General features: G+C 41.9%; 1 protein-coding gene across 1 annotated transcript in view; it reads right to left on the bottom strand.

Annotated features, from left to right (window-relative positions):
- CDYL (chromodomain Y like) overlaps positions 1-21,803 on the bottom strand; it is a 95,947-nt gene that overhangs the window by 6,833 nt on the left and 67,311 nt on the right. The window contains exons 3-4 of the mRNA XM_088525651.1: positions 2,024-2,280; positions 1,235-1,407 (exon numbers count right to left, since the gene is read on the bottom strand). Coding sequence (XP_088381777.1) covers positions 1,235-1,407; positions 2,024-2,280 — 430 coding nt within the window. The remainder of the gene's footprint in view (positions 1-1,234; positions 1,408-2,023; positions 2,281-21,803) is intronic.

Raw genomic sequence — 21,803 nt, 5'->3', positions numbered from 1 at the left:
GGCGCCTACCCGTCCTCACGGCCCGCTTGCTCTTTGCTCTCTGCTCTGTACATTGCTCACGATTACCCTGCCTCCCACTAATTCATTACTTCTGAGCGATACAAACTCTCTAGGAACCACCCTATCCAAGCAGCCAGCCAAAGAGCCCACCCAGAGACTCAGGGTAACACCAGTAATCACGTCTGATTGCTCCACAGAGGACAAGCTTGAGTATATATATGAAAAATACCATTATTATATTTGCAGAGCATCTGTTTGGTACTTTAATTCACCTCTACATTTTTCTGCTGGATTAACAAGCAGTGGTGCGACCCGACGCAGGCTTTGAAAGAGCCTGAATTAAATATAATGGCAGAAGCTCACAGTTAAAAGCCTCTGCGCGCTGCCAGCATCTGAAGTCTCTGCACGAGCAGAACATGTACGGATGACTGGAAGTTTTCCTTTGAAAAATATTACTGTCATTATTCCATCAGCCAACTGTGCCTACACAAAAGCAGGCTTTAAATGTTGCCATGTCCCCCTTTCAGGGACATAAATATTGATAACAACAATAAAACATAGAGAATCTGTCACTGAAACATTGAGGTCTCTGAGGGAATAGAGACATTCTGAAGAAAACAAAAGCTAATCCGGGATCTCAGGCCTTCAAAACCACACTGGATAAACTACTTTGCATAGAATGAAAAAGCTTCTCTATGATCCATGGTTTATTTTTTTTTTATCCTCATATAAAAACTCCTCTAGTCTGTAGCTGGTCATCCCATTTTATTTAAATATAAGATTTGGTAGCTAGTGTTGGGATGCTGTTCACTAGCACTGATCTCATCCAGAACATCCATCGTTGCACTGCTCCGTGTACAGGTTACTCATAAATACTTGTATATACTGGTATATATTAGGTTACTCATAAATACAAGATGCATGTCTTGTGTTTATGTACATAAAAGGGCCCCAGAGTTTGAGTCTTCAAAACCAGTTTCAACTACAGAAATATTATAACAGCAGTATTTCATAGTTAAATTCTAATAGCATAAATGGTGATGCATGAAATGACAACCCAGGTAGAGAGGCAGTATGAAGAAGTTCCGCATATCACACAGCAGGTGAATATTTGAGCTCTCAATGAATTAAAGGCTTTTGAGAGAGTATAGTTATATTTTTATCAGAAGATAAAACAAGCTAGACTAGACAATGAATAACACCCACTCAGGTGAATGAAGATAATTTTACATACCTAATAGCTTCTGCCATCTTAGTGCTTTCCTTTTTTCTATCATCTGTTAAACGTCGTATAAAATAAATAAAATCGAGACCACAGCAGAAAATGCTACCAACTGCACTGAACAGCACAAGTTTACTGTCATCTGCAGCTGCTGTGTTCAGTGCACTTTGGACTTCCTTCATCACCTGAAAAATCATCAAAATTTAATCAGAATCTTTTTTTTTATTGTATTATTAAAAACTTCTTTCCCCATGACAGATCTGAATCTTTCACATCTCTAATTGCTTCCACTCAACAATTATATTTAAAAAGTTTACTTTTTCATTAACCAAGAATAATAAAAAAGTACCACACTATTAAATGCTTTGCATCTCAAAAAAAAAATGTAATTAGGCTAAGATAATGAAATCATTAAGAAAAGATCTATTAGGTGTTAGCTGTAACTACAGCATTCATTCAGCATTTCTATAATTTGGACAGCAGATGGCATATGCAACCAGTTCAGAAAAAGCACCTTAAATCAAGCTCAAGTTTGCTCCAAGTTGCACCTAATAAATCAGCACATTTATAATAAGACAGTACATCTAAATATTCAGATAATGTAGTTTACAAAGTTAATAAATAAAACTCAATTATACTAAAAATCAAGTTGTCAAAGAGTAACAAAACAGAACCAAATGCAGAATAGGCTGCAAGCACCACCTCAAATCGAGTTTCGCCTACGCTTGTGCTTCAATAAGGGGCTGCAGACACTTGGGATTCTTTCTGCATCCTCCCCCCAAAATTCCATATTGTTCTCACCTCTGGATTTAGTGAATTATTTTCAGATGATTTCGTCGATAGCAAAATGTGTGTGAACCCATCTTGTTTTCTGACAACAATGTCTCTGTACCGGTAGGCGCTCTCCGTTTGCCTCACGCTGAAGCGCAGCCTTTTATCGAAGGGCTGATCTCTCCTGTCATCGATGAATCTCCGTTTGCTGGCTGACACTCCTGTTACAGATGACTGTATGTTGCTTGTACCATTGGCTGCTAATGCTTCCATAAAGGTGGATGTACCTGTAAATAATTTGAGACAGTTAATTATATTAATTATTAGTAATTAATATTTTATTGGTTCATCAGTTTTGAAATCCCCATTTAGCAGGAAAACATGCTCCTCACAATATTATAAACACATAGTAAGTATGAAACTCATTCACCTGAAAGTTACTGAAATGCTACAAAAATACACCCTGTGCAGAGAGCAAAATTCAAGGGGGTAAAGGCATCTAATAAATTCATTTTAGAATTTAGGAAAATAAATCCTAAGCTATCAAACAGACCAATCATAATTTACTATTTTTAGTAAGGGCGTGGGGGCGGGGGCAGGGAGGGAAAGCTGTATCTGATGTTCTAACACCACTACAGTAAGTTTCTAAAAGTTTTAGACTTGGGTGACACACTAACACTCAGCTCTTTCCTTCTCCCACTCCCTTCGATGCTCTAACAGCATCAAGAGTGCAAGGAAAAAGCAGAGGCCTTCTCCTCCAGCCAACAGGAGGTCAATACATGGAAAAAAAAATGGTACCTACAATAAACCAAAGCCCTTGGTTGACAAGATCATATAGAGCATAGCAGTCTTAAAAGGAAAATGGGAATGAATGGAGAAGTATAGACGCCACTTTGCCGAGAGGGAAACAACTCCCCCCTCGCCCCCATGTGGTGATGAATATTTTAATAGATTCACAGACAATGAGATATTTCTCAAGTCTAAACAACTTGCAATTAAAATTGGCAAATAAAACATTTTGACTTCTTGGTCTTCTTCCCAGTGACTTAAATAGGCAGAATTTGATGGACTGTAAACAGGCCGTTCTTCATGGCACAAAAGGCACAGGATTTCTGTACTCCAAAGTAGACAAGAAATCATCATCTTTCATAAGAGAAGCAAGGACAGGACAACGTCTGGGGTTTGTTGTCCATCTCCATGTTAAAATTTTTATAATTTTTTTCAGACTGAAGCACTGGAGTGCGTGTGTGCATGGGGCTCAGGGTTAGAAAACCCTGGAAAAGCAGGTTACAGGCTAAAACGGGAGTGTTCCGAAGTGCAAGACTTAGTTAAAATCTACTGGAAACCTGCTGGTTTTATCTTGCAGATACTTCAGGATATCATGCATGCGTCATCTTCAAAAACACAGGCAAAATACATGCAAATAAATTGCCGACTAAATGCCACTAACAGATATTGTTTCTTGTTTCTCATCCCTGTTGTTCTTTCCTCATCCCTGTTTTGAAGAAACTCGTTTTTAAAGTTCTGCCCTTTTTTTAAAAAAAGAAACTTGAAAATATTGTGGGTGATGGCAGTGATGGCATTAAGTAGACTCATCTACTCACCTAAATAGGTGGAATACTGCTTATCTATTCCCATATTGCTTATTTTGACCCATATGAAGTGGAGAACTATGTAGTAAACATAAGCTAACAAAAAACAAAAAGATTATGCATTTCTCTGCCTGTATTTCAGAAAGCACCTTGAAAAGTTTTTACGTTACACTTCTGCAAGTAAACACATCCCTGATTACAAGTCTGTTCTGATTAATTGTGTTGCCTGTCAAAGAGGCTATTCTATAATCAGGTTTTATTTTACTTTTTCTGTTCTTTCCTGCCTGTATTTACTCTGCTCTTACCGCATCACTTTTTGTGAAGGAGAAAGGGGCAGTCCAACGTTTTTCAATGGCTTAAAGAAAAATATCATATACTGTCAGAGACGGCTTTTTTTTTTAAACAGAGTTTATCAAACTCCTTTTTCCATTTTAGCAGAATAAATAAAAGTCTGATGTTTGCCAAATTGATGACTAATACTTCAGATATTTTTCTCTTTCAAACCATATTACCTTGATTATGAACCTTTAGAAGAATTCCCTTAAAAGGGCAATTGCAGGAACACCACCAATACCCAGTTTTTCCGTGAATAAAACAAGATGAAACTGCATCGCTCAATGCAAGGGTTTGGTTTCCCATAGGAAAGGTAAAGACCTGCAACTTAAACCATTCCGGTTACGAATCCTCCACGTAGGACTCCATGGCTCTTGTCCCAGCCGTGGTGTCAACGAGGTGGGGGTGGAGGAGAGCACGGCAGCCCCGGGCACGAGAGTCCCTGTCTCTGGGCTTTGATCCTCGCCCACAAACAGGCTTCTGAAGGCACAATCCAACGCCAGAATGTTACTTTTCAGACTTGAGAGGAAATGAATAGGAACTTGAAGGGACAAAAGACAGACCAAGATGCTGTAACAGCACACAGCACATTGCAACCGGCGAGAGACGTAAGTTTCTCTGTAACTGCAGCAGGTGCTTGGGGCTGGCTGCGGTACCAGGCCGTGGAGCAGGGCCACCGCCGAAGGGCTCCCGTCCCCTCCTGCAGCGAACACGTGTCTGCGACGCTCAGGAGGGAACCAAGAACCTGTTGGCTGTAGAAGCAGGACTTCTGCGCCGGGGGATGGAGCCACCTGCTGCAGGTTGAAAACGGCCCTCATGTTTACAGCGTGTTTGTTAATCTTGGTCACAACCAGTGTGCGCTTGTGGTGCTCCAAGGGCAGGGGATGGCTGCTTTTGGCACTCCGTCTTCACAAGTGAGGGGGGAAAGACAGCAAGGTAAAGCAGGACTTTGTGCTAATTAAAAGCAGGCAAACGTTACATCACTGGGCAGTGTGGGACTCGCACTGCGGCAAAGAAAAATGCCAGAGAGAAGTAACTGCATTTCCATAGACTCCACCGATGATAATTTCGCATTGAGGTCACTTACTTGCAAGTTAACTATAGCTATATTTTACAACGCAAAAAAAAAAAAATGTATTTCATAAAAAAAGTTCTGCATTTCAGTATTTTGAAGCACACAGTAGATCAAAGACAAAAACCTCTCCCCAAAAAATACTCCCCTTTCAAAGGTTAGTCTTCCATAAAAAAGGAGGCCTTGAAGGAAAAATGAAAAGCATTAAAAGCATTGTCAACTAATGCAAAGCCACGCTTGTTTAAAAGACACATAAACAGCTTTTAGCTACAAATAATACTTTCTAAACGCAAACTAAGCGTTAATTAACGCAACATGATCTTCCCGGAGGTGCAGACATGCGAGCCCTGCTCGGCACTTCCCCTCACAGGTGCAGATTGGGCTCAGCAGAGCTACTTGGCTTCACGGCTGCTGACCAAAACCTGCTAAGAGACACCCTTTCCATGCAGCTCCTCTCAGGAAAAACCTACGGACATCAGGTAAGAAAGGAACTGGTTTTATTCCAAAGGAAGAAAGACACAAAATACAGAAGTTTGAAAGGGCTGGAGCATCAAAGATACCATCCCCTCCCACTGCCACAAGACTCTTGACATGGAAGAAAACACAGAAAAAGCCTCCCCTCCAAAACACAAAGGGGATGGCAACCACAGTGCATCACGTCAGGCACACACGAACCTTTATTAAAATCAAAATGAGCAACAACTCCAGGATGATCCCGAAGCTAAACGTCACGCTCTTCTCGGAGCCGCTCTTGCCCCACTGCCAGGCTCCCCGAGGCCTCGGAGGCCTCGCTGGGCCTCGCGTCACTGCGAGCGCCTCAGTGCGAGCGACCCGGGCAGCGCAGCGCTTCGAGCGCCCGCCTCAGCTCCAGCACCTGGGCCCCGAGAACGCCCGTGTCCAGAAGCACTGCACCCAAAGCAACCTGTTTAAAGCTCCAACCTCTCTGGACGTATCCCACCACGCTTTTGTCCTCTGAAAAGCCTCCTGGCAGAAGGACCACAACACGCTGCTTGTTTTCTTCATATTCCTTCTCCAGACTGGTCAGTCCCCATCTCTTTATTCCCTCTTCTTCCTGAGCCTTTCCTGAAGAACCTGTCACCACTCCCGCTGATTTCGGAACAGAGGACCAAAACAGCACCACACTCAAGTACTCATGCCACCCAAATTGTTCTAGAATACATTTTTATATATATACACACACACACACACACACACACACATACTGTGCGCTGCTGCGGCGCGCAAACCCAGAGCTATGAGCAGCAACCTGCGCATACCTCAGCATTAGGACAGGCGGCCAAGCTATCCCCAAACATGATCTGCAAGATAGACCTGAGGGATGTGACAGTCCTTGAAATGCCGGGCTCCTGGATGTGGCGATACCCCACCACCAACCTTGAAACCCCATCAAAACTCATCCTGACTTTCTGGGGAAAAATAAACAAACAAAACCTCTGCTTTCCCAGAGCACATGAGCAAGATGCATCTGAAACGCATGCTCTTTCCAAAGGCATCCTGTTTTAAGTAGTTCTCTATTAGTCATCTTTGACATTAATGGATCTATTAACTAAGATGTATTAGCTGGATCTATTAACCATTCTTGCTCTTGGATTCCCTCCTCTCCTCTGAGCAGGTCACAGACACTGTCTCATGTAAAGGTGAACTCCTGTTCCCAGCCAAAAACACAACTCATGAGACCCCTAAGTTTCTCCCACTCAAAGTGGGCAAGTGTGACAAGTCACAGGGGCATTTCTCTACCATCAGCACAAACAGGCCTCAGTTCACACACATGGAATTAACAGACGATTTACGTATTTAAGAAAGATGTGAATAGCCAAAAAAAAAAAAAAAAAAAAAAAGACTTGCTATTTATTAGGAGTCTGCCTGTAAAAACAACAGGGATAACGCTATGAATTTAATTTGGCAACAGAGCTCTTCACAAGTCTGATTGATTAATATTGCTAACTTGGAAAAGAAATTACTTTTTTTTTTTTTTTTTGCATTAAGTAACTTTTCCACAAGTTGTCCTAGAATGAAAATAAATATCCTCCTTCTAACAACTATAAAAGGCTTTTAAAAAAACAGCTTTGGTCTTTTTATGCTCATTTTACCTCAAATATGTAAACAACCACTCCCAAGATGAAGAACTTCATTCTCTCCTTTGCCACAGCACCAGAATAACCGGGGATTGCTCTCTGCTTCCCTGCTCCCTTCAGCTCTACGGTGAGCTTTTCTTCCGTTAAGCCTACACCTAGAAGACCAGTGACAGATACAGAGCAGCGCACATGCTCACTCTAACCATCTCAACAGTCATTCAAGCTAACGGAAAGAGAAAAGGAAAATAAGCCCACCACAGAGCTGCTAAGAGGATGAAGGGCCTGGAGCATCTCTCCTCTGACGAGAGGCTGAGGGAGCTGGGCCTGTTCTGGCTGGGGAAGACACGACTGAGGGGGATCTTCCGGTGTGCAAGTATCTGAGGGGATGATGCGTGGGGCACATGGGGCCAGGCTCTTCTCAGCGGTGCCCAACAGGCACCAATTGCAACACGGGAAGCTCCACTGGAACACGAGGGAAAATGTCTCAACTGTGAGGGTGCCTGAGCACTGGCACAGGCTGCCCAGAGAGGCTGTGGAGCCTCCTTCCTTGGAGACACTCAGAAGCCACCTGGACACAATCCTGGGCAATGTGCGGCCAGTGTCCCTGCTTGAGCAGGACGTCGGACAAGACAATCTCCGGGCGTCCCTTCCAACCTCAACCATTCTGTATGAAAATCCCCAGGGCCTTCGGGCACCATTCCCAAGTTTCATGGAAGCATGCAGCAGTGTATTTGAGGGAAAAAGCTAAGAGATAGTGTTAGTTACTCATTTTCACAAATAAATACAAGTAAGATAAATCTTAAGTTACAGATTGAATTTTAAGTCCTTTTAACACCAGTAACATTCCATAACTCGTATTCCATAAAACCCTCTCGTATCCTCTCCTTTGATATTCTTGAACTACCAATATGATACCACAGCATTCACTCAAAATGCTCTCGAACTGGAGAGTTAAATAAGAAGCTCTCTCGAGGCTCATACACAGAGAAAAGCTATCACAAAACAGGCTAAGGTCTAAACTTGAAGTACACCAAGCTATTTCACACTAACTCCTGAGGTGAACACATTCTATATTAAGAGCACTTCACTGCAATTTAATCTAATTCCCAAAGTGATCTAAAAAAAGACTCTCTTCATGTGGAAGAGTGCCCTAATGTAGGGCTAGCCTAGAATAGATATTGCCAAAAGACATCCGCAGTTTCATGTATAGACACGAACATACACATGCTCTGTATGTGTGATTTTTCTTGTAAAGGTATCAAAACTTTCTAAAAAACTACCTAAATTATCAGCAAGATTCAACAGGAGAGTATAGCTTCCCTCTGGACAGAACACTCTATCTACATTTATTTTAAAAAGAAAATTTCAATGAAAAGAATTCATATTACATTTTTATCACATGGATGAGGCTTTAAATACAGAGTTTGCCAGAACTCCATACACAACCGTACCCAGAAACATCTGCATTCCCATGGCGGGCACAACAAGCAGCAGTGCACTCGCAGGGATCCTGGCACCCAGGTATATACATTCTTAGAGAAGACCCCAACCTCTGAGATCTCAGAGTGTCTGCACTGAGCAAAAGAAGAAACTGAGAGGTTGAGTGCTCTGGGGAATTACAATATGGCTCTGGAATCCTTGGGGGAGTGAATGTGTGTTCAGAAAGTGTCAAACACACAGGCTTCGTTTTGAATCAGAGATGCACAAAGGAAAAAGTCTCTCTTGGAGAGTTAAGGACTTGAGCCAAGCAGATCTGTGAAAGACCATGTCCTCAGGCAAAGCCCAAATTGCTGTTTACACCATAGCTAAAGAGGCATTTCCAAATTGTCCGAGAGGCAATCAGTCTCCCATAGGTTTTCCCAGGATTTGGGGAAACTAAAGTTAAAAGCAGGTTGATGAACAGTATCTTTGGGTATGCTGTGCAATAGGTGTTGGATAGTCAGATGCTCTGAACCAAGCAAGTGATTCAAAACAGTCCATCATCTTGCCAAATTTGTCCTTTTATACCGTTAGATACATGTATATAATGTTATCTATTGGCAACAACTGCAATGAGTGATGATGGAAAGGAGTGAGTTAACAGAATCTGTGCTCTCAAGGCGATTCTGATCTTTCATTTGTTTTTGGCACAGCCTTACAAGATGCTGGAGGCTGCTGTTCCATACTATGTAGGAGGACCGGGTAAGCGAGGACATGTCTGGAGTGAAGAATTCATGGAGAATATCCAGAATTCCCTGTACTGTCCATATTAAATAACAACAAAACCCTCCTGGAATGTTCTAAAGTCCATAGCAGGAGCCTTCTGAGACAGAAAGGGTCGGATCCAACCCTTTGCATGAGGAAAGCATTAAGCTTTGTCCTGTATCACTGCAGGCAACTGCTGGAAAACACAGGAGGCATCTGCCCCCACAGCATCCTGCCCCATGACTTGATTCCAGTACAAATGGTAGAGGTTTCCAGGCCACGGGGTTTACAGAGGTACCAAAGACCTTGGAAGGAGCCGTGAGTCTTGGAAAATCGTCCATCGTTAAGACCATGCTTCCGTCAAATATTGAAATCAAGAAGAAAAGGATACACAAGCAAATCACAAACCATGCCCGGGGGAAATTTCAGGAAAACCAAATTGCTGAAAGCAGCGAACAGGAAAGGCTCCAGCGGAGCCGGGGCTGGGAGGGCTTCAGCAGAGGGAACCCTCCTCGCGCAGCCGCACACGCAACCCGCGCAGCTCCTGCTACGGCCAAGGAAAAGTCACCTTCTACAGACGTGACAACAGCCAAGGAGGCAGCCTATCCCAGGGAACTATCTCACACAAACCCCACACTGACAACACAGCAGCGACCACACGCAGAAAGGGTGTGGAGTGCTCGGGCAATCGGTCTTGCCTCAGGCTGAACAACAAGTCCCTGGAGGAGACAGGCTTATTGCAGTCACTGGTGCACTCCTGTTCCCAAAGAGCCTCCTTCTGCAAAAGCCTGATAAGCTTTCACCATTACTGGGATTTTTCATTCAGAAATTATATGGATCTAGATTAAGGTACAAGCAGTAATATTGACGCTATTGCTAGTCAAAAGGGACTGATATGGAGACAATGGATCAGGCACTACGATATATAAATGGGACATGCTGTTTCTGCAACAATGTATTCACATGAAAACACGGATTCTATGAGACTATGAAGAATAATAAGAAGGATGACATCTTGACAGAAAAAAAAAAAGCAGTTTGGAAGTTGCAGATGTGGCAAAGAAAAACAAGCCAAAAATAACAAAAAAGAAATCAAAGAAATCAATACAGTTAGGTCAAATTCCATGGGGAGGAAGGGAATAAACAAAAGCAAACCCGCTCTCAAAAGATAAGATTTAACAACTATTATCGACTTCACTGAAGACAAGGTGAGCTTAGCTGTATGCCAAGCATACTCAGCAGCTACGCAGCGACAAGGACAAGGCACATCACATGTGCTGCTTTAAATCAAATGGGCCCTGGCGGCAGAAACTGCCGTCACTTGTGCAGCTGGCAACAGGAAGGTGAAGTTTATCTGGCCATTTGGAAAAGGAATAAAAAGGGAATTTCGTAATCTTGTCACTGTAATGTCCTGGAAGCGTGAGGGTCCACAACCTGACAATCTGAGAAATTTGCTCTGAGCACCTGCAGGAACAGCAGATGCCCAAAATGCTGAACCTTGCCTTGAGAAACAACCCATTAAGAATACACAGAGAAACCAAATGTATCAGTGGAGGTCAATACATAAAAGACAGGAGAATTACTACTAAGTAAAGCAAAGATCATGTGCCCATAAAGAAAAGGACTAGTACATAACTTCACTGAAACTTATGCTCAAATTTTAATTTGAAAACGAGGAGGAAATATGATACAGATGTGACAAAATGATAGATGAATTAAATGACCGACTCTTTCCTGAAACCTGCCAAAGACCCTCCTCTCCAAATCAGATTCCAACCACTGAACAGAGCAGAATAAATAAAATGGAAACAGGACACCACAGTGGAATGGGTTTGAAAATTAATTTCTACCAAGATCTTTTTTTAAGGCAAATTTATAAATAAAAATATGCAACGTAAAACTTTTCTGGACAATTATCAAGACACCTCAGTCATAAGGAGGGGGTGTACAAATTGAACTAAATGTATAAGACAATTAAAATTATTTCTCCAGAAGTAAAATGTAGCTTCAATTAACTCATGGTTAAGCAGGTCAATAGGAACTGAGGGGAAAAATAGAATGTGCTATACTTACAAGAAAATAGGAAGTAAAGAACACTGGGAAGAATACAAGGAGATGCTAAAACAGATAAAGAACGGTATTAGAAACGCCAAGTAAAACTCTGAAGTTTTCATAGCTACAGATGCTAAACATAAGTTATTTTTCCAGTGATACAAAATAAAAGAGTGGAGAATAAAGATCAAAAATAAGTGAAATGCAGTGTAAGTTGCAAGTCAGTTAAAAATTAGTGGGGAAACTAGCATGCAATGGGAAAACAGAGAGGACTTACACTGAATGTGAATATATCTAACATATAGTAAATGACAGACTAAAAAGCTGCAACATGGCAAGATTGCTGACTTATGTGGAAAAAAAAAAAAAAGGTAATGCTATAGGCTGTAATGGGAAAGGCATCTCAGGAAGTGAAATACCCTTTGAGACTTGCTTCCTTAAAGACTGGCAAGTTATCCTGAGTAATAACATTTGTATTGCTGTAATTTCAGAAGAGGTTTGGAGGAAAAAAAAAGAAAAAAGAAAAAAAAAAGAAATGCCACAACAACTAAACAGCCTCAAAATCTCTTTCTGTTTTAAAGACTGCTCTCAAAGTCTGGTTTAATAGTTCCCTTCTGATTAAAATCTACTGGGGATTGAAAGCAATACCCAGCAGAGCCATACTGGATACTGTGAAGAATTTTAACCTTCTTCCAAGTGTTCACTTGTTACTTGCCATATACGTTACAATATTTTGTAAATATCATTTCATACCCTTAAAAAACATGCATCACAAGTCCCTCGTGACTGCTTAAATCTAACAGAAATGTCAGGATCTTTTAAAAACAAGAAACACAAACTTGTTTTGCTCAGCATTGAAGCTGTATATTTAGAATGATTCCTAGTCTCATAAATTGGGAAATACATTAAAAGCTTGGAAAAAAAAAAAGATTTTTTTTTAATCTAAAGCTAGATAAGTGCAAGTAAGATGACAAAACCTGAGAGACCCATTTCTTATTTTCTGCTTAAGAACAACTAAGATTCTCCCTTACTGGGAGTCTGATTTACAGGTATATGAAAGTCTGTTTCTCCGTGTGATTTTGGAGAGAGCTGCCATGTCCCTATGAAGTAATCAGGGAATGCTCAGACCAGGATCTCAATGCTGTGTTCCATGTTTTTATTGCCTATGCATTAACATAGTGGTGAGTTTTACGGACCCAAACACAGTTTGTTTTTAATTACTGTAGTATATGAATTTTCAAGTACAGTAACACCACAGCAGATACTACACCGTCAAGTACTCCTGCCAACAGCTCAGTTAAAATACTGTTGAGATCCCCAAGAGATTTATCTGCAAGGCATTGCTTCAAATCATTATGAGCAACAACATAGAAGTCGGCAATGAGACCATTTTCCTAACATTTTCATTATTTTATAAAAACAAAGTAACAGGCACGGTTACTGAATTTATTTCTAAAAGACTACTTGTGGTGTTTTGCTCAAGGGGGAAAAAAAAAAAAAAAGATTTTCTCCCAATTTCGTTTTTTATTTCAAGCTTCAAACCAGATGGGAAACTAAGAGCAAGCAGCACGATCACGTTGGCTCAGATGAGACCAACACTCTGAATTTGTCACCCGAGGTTGCCCCGCTAGCCAGAGGACACAGCCTGTCCCAGGCCTGTCCTTGGACCAGCGTTCCTGCCTGCAGACTGGGAAAGTCAGGAACCAGCCCAGGGTCTCCCCTGCGCTGTGCGGACTGCTCTTCCCCTGTGATCCAAACAAGCGGCACGTGCCAAATAACTCACTGGTACTTCAGCACCAACCTAGCGTACAGAAAATGAGAAGGAAGATGCGTTTTCCCAAACAGCTTGGTTTCTTCCTGTAGAGTCGACCAGCCTGGAAACAAGTTGTCTGTCATGGATATTCCTGCCTAACCCAGAAACAGGGGAGCAGGATTCCCTTTCCCTTCCTTGACTGGTACCTTGATGGACAATCCCTTCCCACGAAGGCTTCTGAAGTTGAGCCAAATTGTAGCACAAAGCAATTTTGTCAACATCCCTGGGGTTTTTGTCCCATTTAACTTTCCTTTCCTTTCTCCACCTTAGGCAAAACAACTGGCATATTAAACCAAAGGGCCATTTATGAAGATCATTAAGCCTCAGTAATGCCTAAGCATTATACCAGAACATTCAGGAAAAAGTAGCCACATTTTCCTACTTTGGACTCAATACTGGACACAAATATTAACTTATGGCTAAGTAACAAGAAATGAGTAATAAACTAACATAATCCAATGAAAAATATGGATGAAAGAGAGAGGGGTAAAAAAAGGAACAGCTCAAGGTATTTGGGGTGCTCCTGGTGCCCTGGAGTAGTTTTGAGCTTTATCAATCCCCTCAGTTGGCTCCTCAGGCCGCCTGACCAAAGAGGGCAGTAAAAACATGCAGGAAGAGGCAGCACAAAGACATGGCAGGATAAATGGGAGCACTTTGAAAAGAGATTTTAAAGGGAACAGTGAAGCGTTTTTCAAGTTAAAAAACAAACAAACAAAAATGGCAGATAATAGTTACAGAAAAAAATAGGCATTTTCTTGTGCAAACTGTTTAATGATGAGATTGAGTCCCCAATTGTACAAGATAATTTCAACACAATTGATCTGCACAGAAAAATGGCAGAATCGAGACTATGGGAAAATAGGTATTTCTGTAGTGCTGCATACTCCTTCACGCTCTACAATTTAGAACATTAAATAAACACCTGCTGTGACTCTATCTTCTGATTTTTCAGTTCCACGGCTAGGAAAGACAGCAAGATTACATGCTACTTCTGCAGGCATAAGGGGACTCGAAGTTTAGAACAAATCTGTGCCACTACTTTATTTACATTGTAGAAAACAGCCAGCAATTTAGACTGCTTCAGACCTTCTGAAATGGAGTAAAAAAAAAAAAAAAAAAAAAGATCATGAGAAAAAGAGTTGCAAAGAACTGGAAGAGAAATGCAGTGTGCACTGTTGCTGCCATTGGTTTGCAGCTTATCACTGATGTAGAAAGCAGAGAAATGGGAAAAGTTGTCAGCATTTCCTGCCCACTAGGTCCAGGACTGCCTGCACCATGTGCACGGCACCAAGATGTGCCTGTTCTCCATCAAACTGCATAGGACAGAAAGAGATAATATCCACCCTGGGGCTTCACAGATCAGGTGGGATCCTCAGCATGACCCAGGAAGCCCAGCTGAATTTGTGACAAAGGGTGAAAGGCCCCAAAGTGTTTCATTTCAAAAGCTTATCCCTAGGAAATATTTCAAATTACATGAATAATACAATCAGTTTGGAAAAGGCTGCTAGAGAACAGTCAGACTTCACTGACAATTATATTAACACAATGCATACTCAGAAACTCTATTTTGGTTTGTTTAATTGCTGCCTTTGGGAGTCTTTTGGAAGATACAAAAAACCAGTGGAACTGACACAGCTTCCCAAAGCTGTTGGGAAAGTGTTGATTTGCTTGTTTGCTTTTGTTTTTTAAATTTCTTTTGAAAAGTAATGGCTACAGTCAATTTTAGTCTCTATGTCAAAACAGCCCCCTTTTGTGCCATGATTGTGTTGCCCATCGTTAAGACTCATTTTCAGAGAGACTCTGAACTTCTCACTGCACAGACAAGTCTTCCCCTACAGGTCACTGTGTGTGTACAAACAAGCAAGGAAATCTTTCCCCTTGCTTTTAGGCTGACTAAGCCTTAAGCCAATTAAAAAACCCTTTTCTCTTCCTTTTCATCTGGTTTATGCACATTCCCTGTTATATATAATCCACATCTTTATTTGATTAAATAACAATAACAACAACAACATGCTGATCACTACTTAGGAAGTCCTCAAGAGTAGAAGTGGGCAAATAATGGATTTTGGCTCAACAGATGGAAACAACAATAAACCTTCAGCTTTTTTTTTTTGGGTTGAATGTTTTGAGATTGATTCCTTCTACATTACATTGAAGAAAAAAAATGTCCTGAGCAGAAGTAAAACAAAAATGCTGCTTCGAAATAAAGTCTTTAAGGACAGGAGGACAGAAAATTACTTTTTATCTCCCACCCCAGCAGTCAAAATATGTAAGAAATCAGACTTGTATTTGCAAATAGGATTGCAAATAGTTCCTTCCTCTACTAAGTCCTGCTTTCACTACAATTTCTATTGATCAATTCTGTTTCAGGATTAAGTATATTAATACAGTTAACAAAGTAATTTTAATTCTTTTACTGTATGACCCTGATTATGTATTATTTGTGTCATTTGTGGAAGATAAGTAAGAGACACAATCAAGTTTGCAAATACTAGCAAGGCATCCTACTCCCCAGGCTCTCCTTGAGGAAGGCTAAAACTGAAGTAGAACTGGCTACCAGCTTATTTAATTACAACTTTAGGCACATGGGTGTTTAGCAAGAAAAGATTTTGTCTAAAACATGAGTTTGGAAAGATGCTTCCTGTATGTGCTGAACAGAAGCCAAAAGCCTAACTTAGGGCCTGCGCTATTTCAAGATCCCTCTTCAGCACATCTGCCAGGAATTTCACTGATTCAGGACCCCTGTTTCAGTGGTCACAGGACAACTGGGATTACAGGCTTCTCACAACTATTTTCCTTCCAAAGGCAATAGAGAAAGAAAACACCCCCGTCAGACCCCTCAGTCAGGACTCCACAGAAAAAAAACAACAAATTTTTATAGCATGGGGTCACTGGTGAGCTACTATACATCGTCCTATACAATCACTACTCAACCCAATAAACAAACCCACAGGAAAAAAAAAAAAAGAAAAAAAGGAGGGGGTAAGGGATATGACTAATTCAAAAATTTGAAACAACACACAAATACTACCCTGCCTTGTGGGGCAATTCTACATTAACATAGGCCCAAGAGGTGCCTTTTTAATGATGTGATGCAAATAAACGCTTTAAGCGAACTCAGACAGAACTCTGAAAGCACAACCAGATTTCTCTTGTAGCCAACACTGGCAAACCAGATTTGAAAAATCAAACATCTCCAAAAACACGTGAATTATTTGCACTAAGAATGATTTTCACTGAAAACTTCTCTCTTTTTTTTTGCCATACATTCTTGATTATCTTTCATTCTTTCTGGTAGTACAGGCACATTTACAAACACGGAAGGAGTTCTGGCTTGGTGTGCTCTCTGAAATACCTTTGCTCCATCAGAAGAGCCTCAGAGAGCCTGTCTCCAATTCACAGCCCCCGGTTCCCATCGAAGCGCAGTGCCGCAGGAGGCAGCAGCCTTTTTCCCAGCAGATTGTTTGGCCCCAGAGCTACAGGTTTTTCGTTATGACTTTAACAGCTTCCTCCGTGCCACGAGGAGTTGACTGAATCAGCAAGCAGCACCTGCAGACCCATCTGGGGGAGAAGGCCGGATTAGATGACACTGGTCCCTTCCAGACCTGTTTCCTAGGACTCTGCAACACATTATCTAGGAGTTGGTGCCATTCCGTCCTGCCCTGATAGCAGTCAGGCCACGTAAAAAGTTGGAACAACTGGACAAAGACAAAGCAAAACACAAATGAGGTACCTGGCCTGATGAGATCAGATGCAGATCTGCAAACGCTGGACAGTGATGGCTGCTTCCTGCCTCTCTCACTGCTGCGGATTCTTAGCTAACTGCCGCTCTCGGTCCTGATGAGCTCTGCCCCTGTCCTCAAATGACCTCAGAGGGAAAAAAAAAAAAACCCTCCTCTGTGGATGTGCGTGAATATTTGTCCAGAAAGCTCCAACCATGGCTCCATCTCACATCCCTACCTCTGCCTAAACCTTTGCAGTCACTTGCTAGGTACAGTTTCTGTATTCCCATGCACTGCACCCTCCAATATGACCACTTTTGCAGTGACCTCTGCAGTGACAGATGCAAAAATTGCTCCCGTTTAAAAAATGCTTTATGTGTCAAGCACTTCCAAGTTGAGAACTTAGACTCTATAACTAGGTACAATAAAGGATAACCTTCCTTATAACAATTTCAAAATAATGATGAAGAAAAATCAAGGAAGTTTTAACTGATCACATTAAAACTGACAATTCTCCTTTCTCTAAGGGTAAGGAACGTGAAGAGCTCTCACAAGGGCTAAACTTCTCCTTGGTTTTAAAACACACCAAAATACTATCTAAATTTAAACAGAGATACCGTATGCCCTTGTATACGGATAAATTTTGTGCAATAGTTCAGGCTGCCCAGTGCAGTTTACAGCCTGCCCTGGGAGTGACGGACTCTCTGGGATGACCTTCCACATCCCAGTGCTCGGTGCTAACCTAGAATTGGGTAGGGATGTAGCAAGAGAAGAGTCCAGCCCCTCTGTAATTACTGGCATTAAGTGGGGTCCATAACAAAATCACTTTTCTCTTAACAGGGGGAGGCAGAAATACCTGATAAAACAACAGCAGAAGAGGACACTGGAGATGCTGGCCACCCTTCCCTAAGCTCCTGGCATCCACTGGTGACAACGCATTTACACTCGGGGGGACACTTTTCCCCCTTAGGGCTTACAGCACGGAGGCAGCTGCCCCTTTCTGCCAGCCTTGCTCACTGTGCTGCTTTACTCCAGACTCCTGGAGTTACCTGATCCTCCAACGCACGCTGGGAGCAGGAGGAGAGAAACCAGCCTTTCTACAAGACCCAGCCAAAGCAGAGCCACTTCCCTCCTGAGGGGCTGCAGCTTCCTCCGTTTTTCCTTCCCCCCCTGGTTAAAGCAATACTTTGCCAGGGAATCACCCCTGCGAGCCAGGCGGAACTGGGGAGCTAAGGGGGCCCTGCGTGCCGGCTGCTGCACAGGGGCCCCGCAGCACAGGGACGCTGCCCGCAGCGCGGCCCAGCAGCGCATCACGGAGAGGCAGAAAAGCGCAGGGGGGTTTTCCCAGCAGGAAGGGATGGGGGAAGGAGCCGAAGCTCCTCCAGCGGCAGCTGGTTGTAAGGGGGTGAGCAGCCCCTCCGTGCGCTGCCCCGGCTCCCGGCAGCACCGCGCTCCGGCACGGGAAGAGCAACACGCATAACACACTCCCCTCGGGCAGGGGGGGAAAAAAAAGGAGAGAGAGAACCGGTCTTTGCTAGAAGGTAAGGTGTTGTGGCACGGAGAAGACCCGTCACAGCTTTCTCTGCTGTTTGTGCTATGTTTGGGAGGAAACGTTTGCAGGATCTGTTATGCTGATTTGCAAGCTGGGCTTCTGGGAGTGCAATGGAAAAAAAAAAAGGAAAAAAAAAAGAAAAAAAAAGAAAAAAGTTTTGCTGAGCATTTTAGAAAGTTGAGCATTTTTAGAAAGGCTTACTAGTGTCAAGTCTGAACAGATTTTCAGAGAGATGCAAAAGGCATCTTTGCCACGAAGGCCTAAGCGTTGTCAAACTGCACATCACTTGGCAAGGAGCTATACAGGTAACATATGATCACTCTCCTGCCTCAACAGCCAGGAGATTCAGCAAGCAAGCGGCTGAGCAACGCACGATACCCTCGGGTTATGGGGATTCCTGAGATCCCACACGTTGCTTTCATGTAATTCCCTCTGATACCAGCCCAGTAGTCACCACAAAACCTTCTGCTAACGACTTCTTCCTTTACAATTCAAATTTATACTTCCTTATTAAAAAAAGTTGTATGTTTAACTTTGGCTTGTAGGTGAACAGTCTGAGGCTTTGGCCCTCCCTTTCCCGAAAGGCTAAAACTCAAGCCAATAAAGTTGCTTGTTATCTTCCTCTGCTCGGCAGAGGCTCCTTTACGAATCAGCAGCATTCGGTTCAGAGTTCAGCTCTGGTAATTTTTTTTGCCAGCCTGATTCTTTTACTATGTGGATTTTTGGTATTAAACTGTGTAAAAGCAGCGCAGTGTGTGCTAACTAATTTACCTCTCTAACCTATATTTCAAAAAGTGCCCTCTCTCTTAGCAAAGCCTCACTTTTTTCTTGTTTCCTATTTATGAAGTACTATGAAGTAGGAAAAGTGCAACAACATTTTGGGTAAACACTCAAAAGCACCCAGGCATTTCTCTGCCCATCTGTGCTTATCCCAAAATTGAGGGATTGTGAAAAGTCAGCAAATTCGAAGTCACTCTTGTCTCCAGCGTCCTTTCTAACTGCTTGAGCTTAAGGGTCACCCATAACCACCACCACCAACTGGAGGACTTCCCTCTGCTTGGCAGAAAAAGGCTGATGCAGCTTGGGACACACTAGCCGACTTTTACAGCACACGTGTGACCAAGAGCATCGAGGCTTTGGCACTCCTGACCATTAGGGAGGTAGCAAACAGGTGGACTAACCACTTACACTTGCTAAAGAGCAGCAAACAGCAGGGGAAACACAGGCATCTTCTGCTAAAGCAACTCTAGGTAGATCTTGGGGAACGCACTTTCAGACTGCCAGGTAATATTTTACTAATTTTTTACTCACAGAAAGTTGTGTCACTTTTACCAAGCCAGATCCTTGTGGTTTAAATCCAGGTAGCTAGAAATGCAGATTAATGTTTCTTGCAACTTTCCATCATGCTACCATTACCTAAATCTTTTCACCTCACAGCAACTGAAAAAACTTCATTACAGTGAGAAAAAAATACATTGAAACCTATTACTATTCAACTAAACAAAATCTTATTGAAGATATTGTATTGAAAAAATAAAATGAAAAGACAGAAAGAATGAAGGTAAAAATACAGAGAAATAACATGCACAAATCTCACTCACGTGCTGAGATACCAATTTTTTTTATTGTAGCAGCAGTGCTATAGGTCAGTGCACTAGTACCTACTTTACCTGCAAAAGAGTAAAAAACTGCAAAAGACGCCCCCCGCCCCAAGCAAACATACTCCTAAAAAAATCTGCAACCCTTCAGAAATAAAGTGCAACATTTTATTTAAAAAAGCTTTATTAAATAAAGCTTTGAAGATATATTTTTTCTTTACTAGAAAGATCAGAGTATGGTGAACCAGACAAATGAGTACAAAGCAATTAAGTACTAGAATTACAAACTTCATTTTAATTATAAGAAACACAAACACCTGCCCATAGCTTTAATGCGTGCTCCTATTGGAAAAGGGTTAAGAAAAGCCTGTAAGAAAGATCATACACCTGCATCACCACAACATACAGTGAGCTATGCAAAAGTGAAAAGCACTTTTGTTAAATCTAAGTCAGAAATACAGATCCTAGAAACACCACCACTAATTGCCCACTATTGCAGATTACTGGAAGAAGCTTTTAAAAGTACTAACCGTAGGATCTGCAATGGGAGAAAACCACTGAAGCCCATCTCTTTGCAGGTGCAGTATCTCCTGCACACCCCAGCTAGCCAGGTTTTAATGAAGGTCTCCACTGATTAATGCAGAATGTGATGGCTCGAAACGGACGGCATTTCTGTTTGTAGGACAAAAAGGCAGCCAGGTTTTTAGGATATGCAGGATGTTTCTTTAAGTCTGTGACAGGAAGCTGGTGCATTGGCAGGAAAAGTTCTAAGCAGAAATTCACCGAACTGGAGCTCTGCCAAATTATAATTAGTGGTCTGGGCCATTACGATTTTATTTTTCATTCTAACAAGATATTTTTGTTTGGGGAATTAAAAAAAATCCATAACTCTGCATTACTGTCATATGAAATAGTCATGCGGAACCAGAAGCTGACGTGCTTTGTACTATTTAAACCAATGAAATAAACATTAAAAGTCATCCTTTCAGTAGTGTAGAGCATATTTTGAGAAGAATTAATGTTTCCTTCTATATCCTGAATCACAAACCTTAACAGAGTCCAGTAGCTAGGCTACTAATTCATGTACTTGAGCCTAAGTGATTTATAAATCATTTACATTCACAGAGAAAAGAGACAAAAATAACTATGGCAATATTCTAAAAAATGGATGAGGAATGCAATATGAAATACATAAAAACTGCCCACTTTTACTTAGAGCAGCACAGCCCAAAGAATGGAAATACTTGTGAGTGTGGTACAAGGAAGAGCAAGCGGGGAGAAATAAATAAATAAAATCAAACACGCAGTGCATAACCTTCAGGAAAGCTTAGTGCTAAAAATGAAAGAGAAACTGCAACTGATTCAGCAGTATCAACTACTGAAAGTGCAAGTTGCTGCGCAATCAGAAAGCCAGGGAAAAGATTCCTATGGGAAAGGGTACACAGCAAATCATTCCTCCTCCAAAATCAATGCTCAAAATAACTACAGTTACAATGTTCTTTGGTCAAAATACACAGTGCTACAAATAGGAAATCAAAAGTCCACCACCCCAAAAGAGAAGGAGAAAAGAAAAAAGGCAGGGGAGGGTGAGAAAAGAAAAAGCAAAAGAAGATGGATTTGGTGTGTTGCAGACCTATGTGACCATATTAACAGACCAAGCAGGCCATACTCTCTGAAGACCACATCTACCAACACATTAGGGCTGACAATCTCCGTGGTGACCTTTTAAAACATGGCAAACTTTGCAAATTTATAACTGCTTGAGGAGCAGCGCACATAGGGGCTTACAGGAGCTG

The sequence above is a fragment of the Tinamus guttatus genome, unplaced genomic scaffold, assembly GCF_059628265.1.
Source record: "Tinamus guttatus ecotype Peru unplaced genomic scaffold, ASM5962826v1 Tinamus_guttatus_pri_ptg000232l, whole genome shotgun sequence".
Lineage (NCBI taxonomy): Eukaryota > Metazoa > Chordata > Aves > Tinamiformes > Tinamidae > Tinamus > Tinamus guttatus.
Note: the sequence above shows the minus strand (reverse complement) of the source record. Positions and strands in the feature narration are given on the sequence as shown.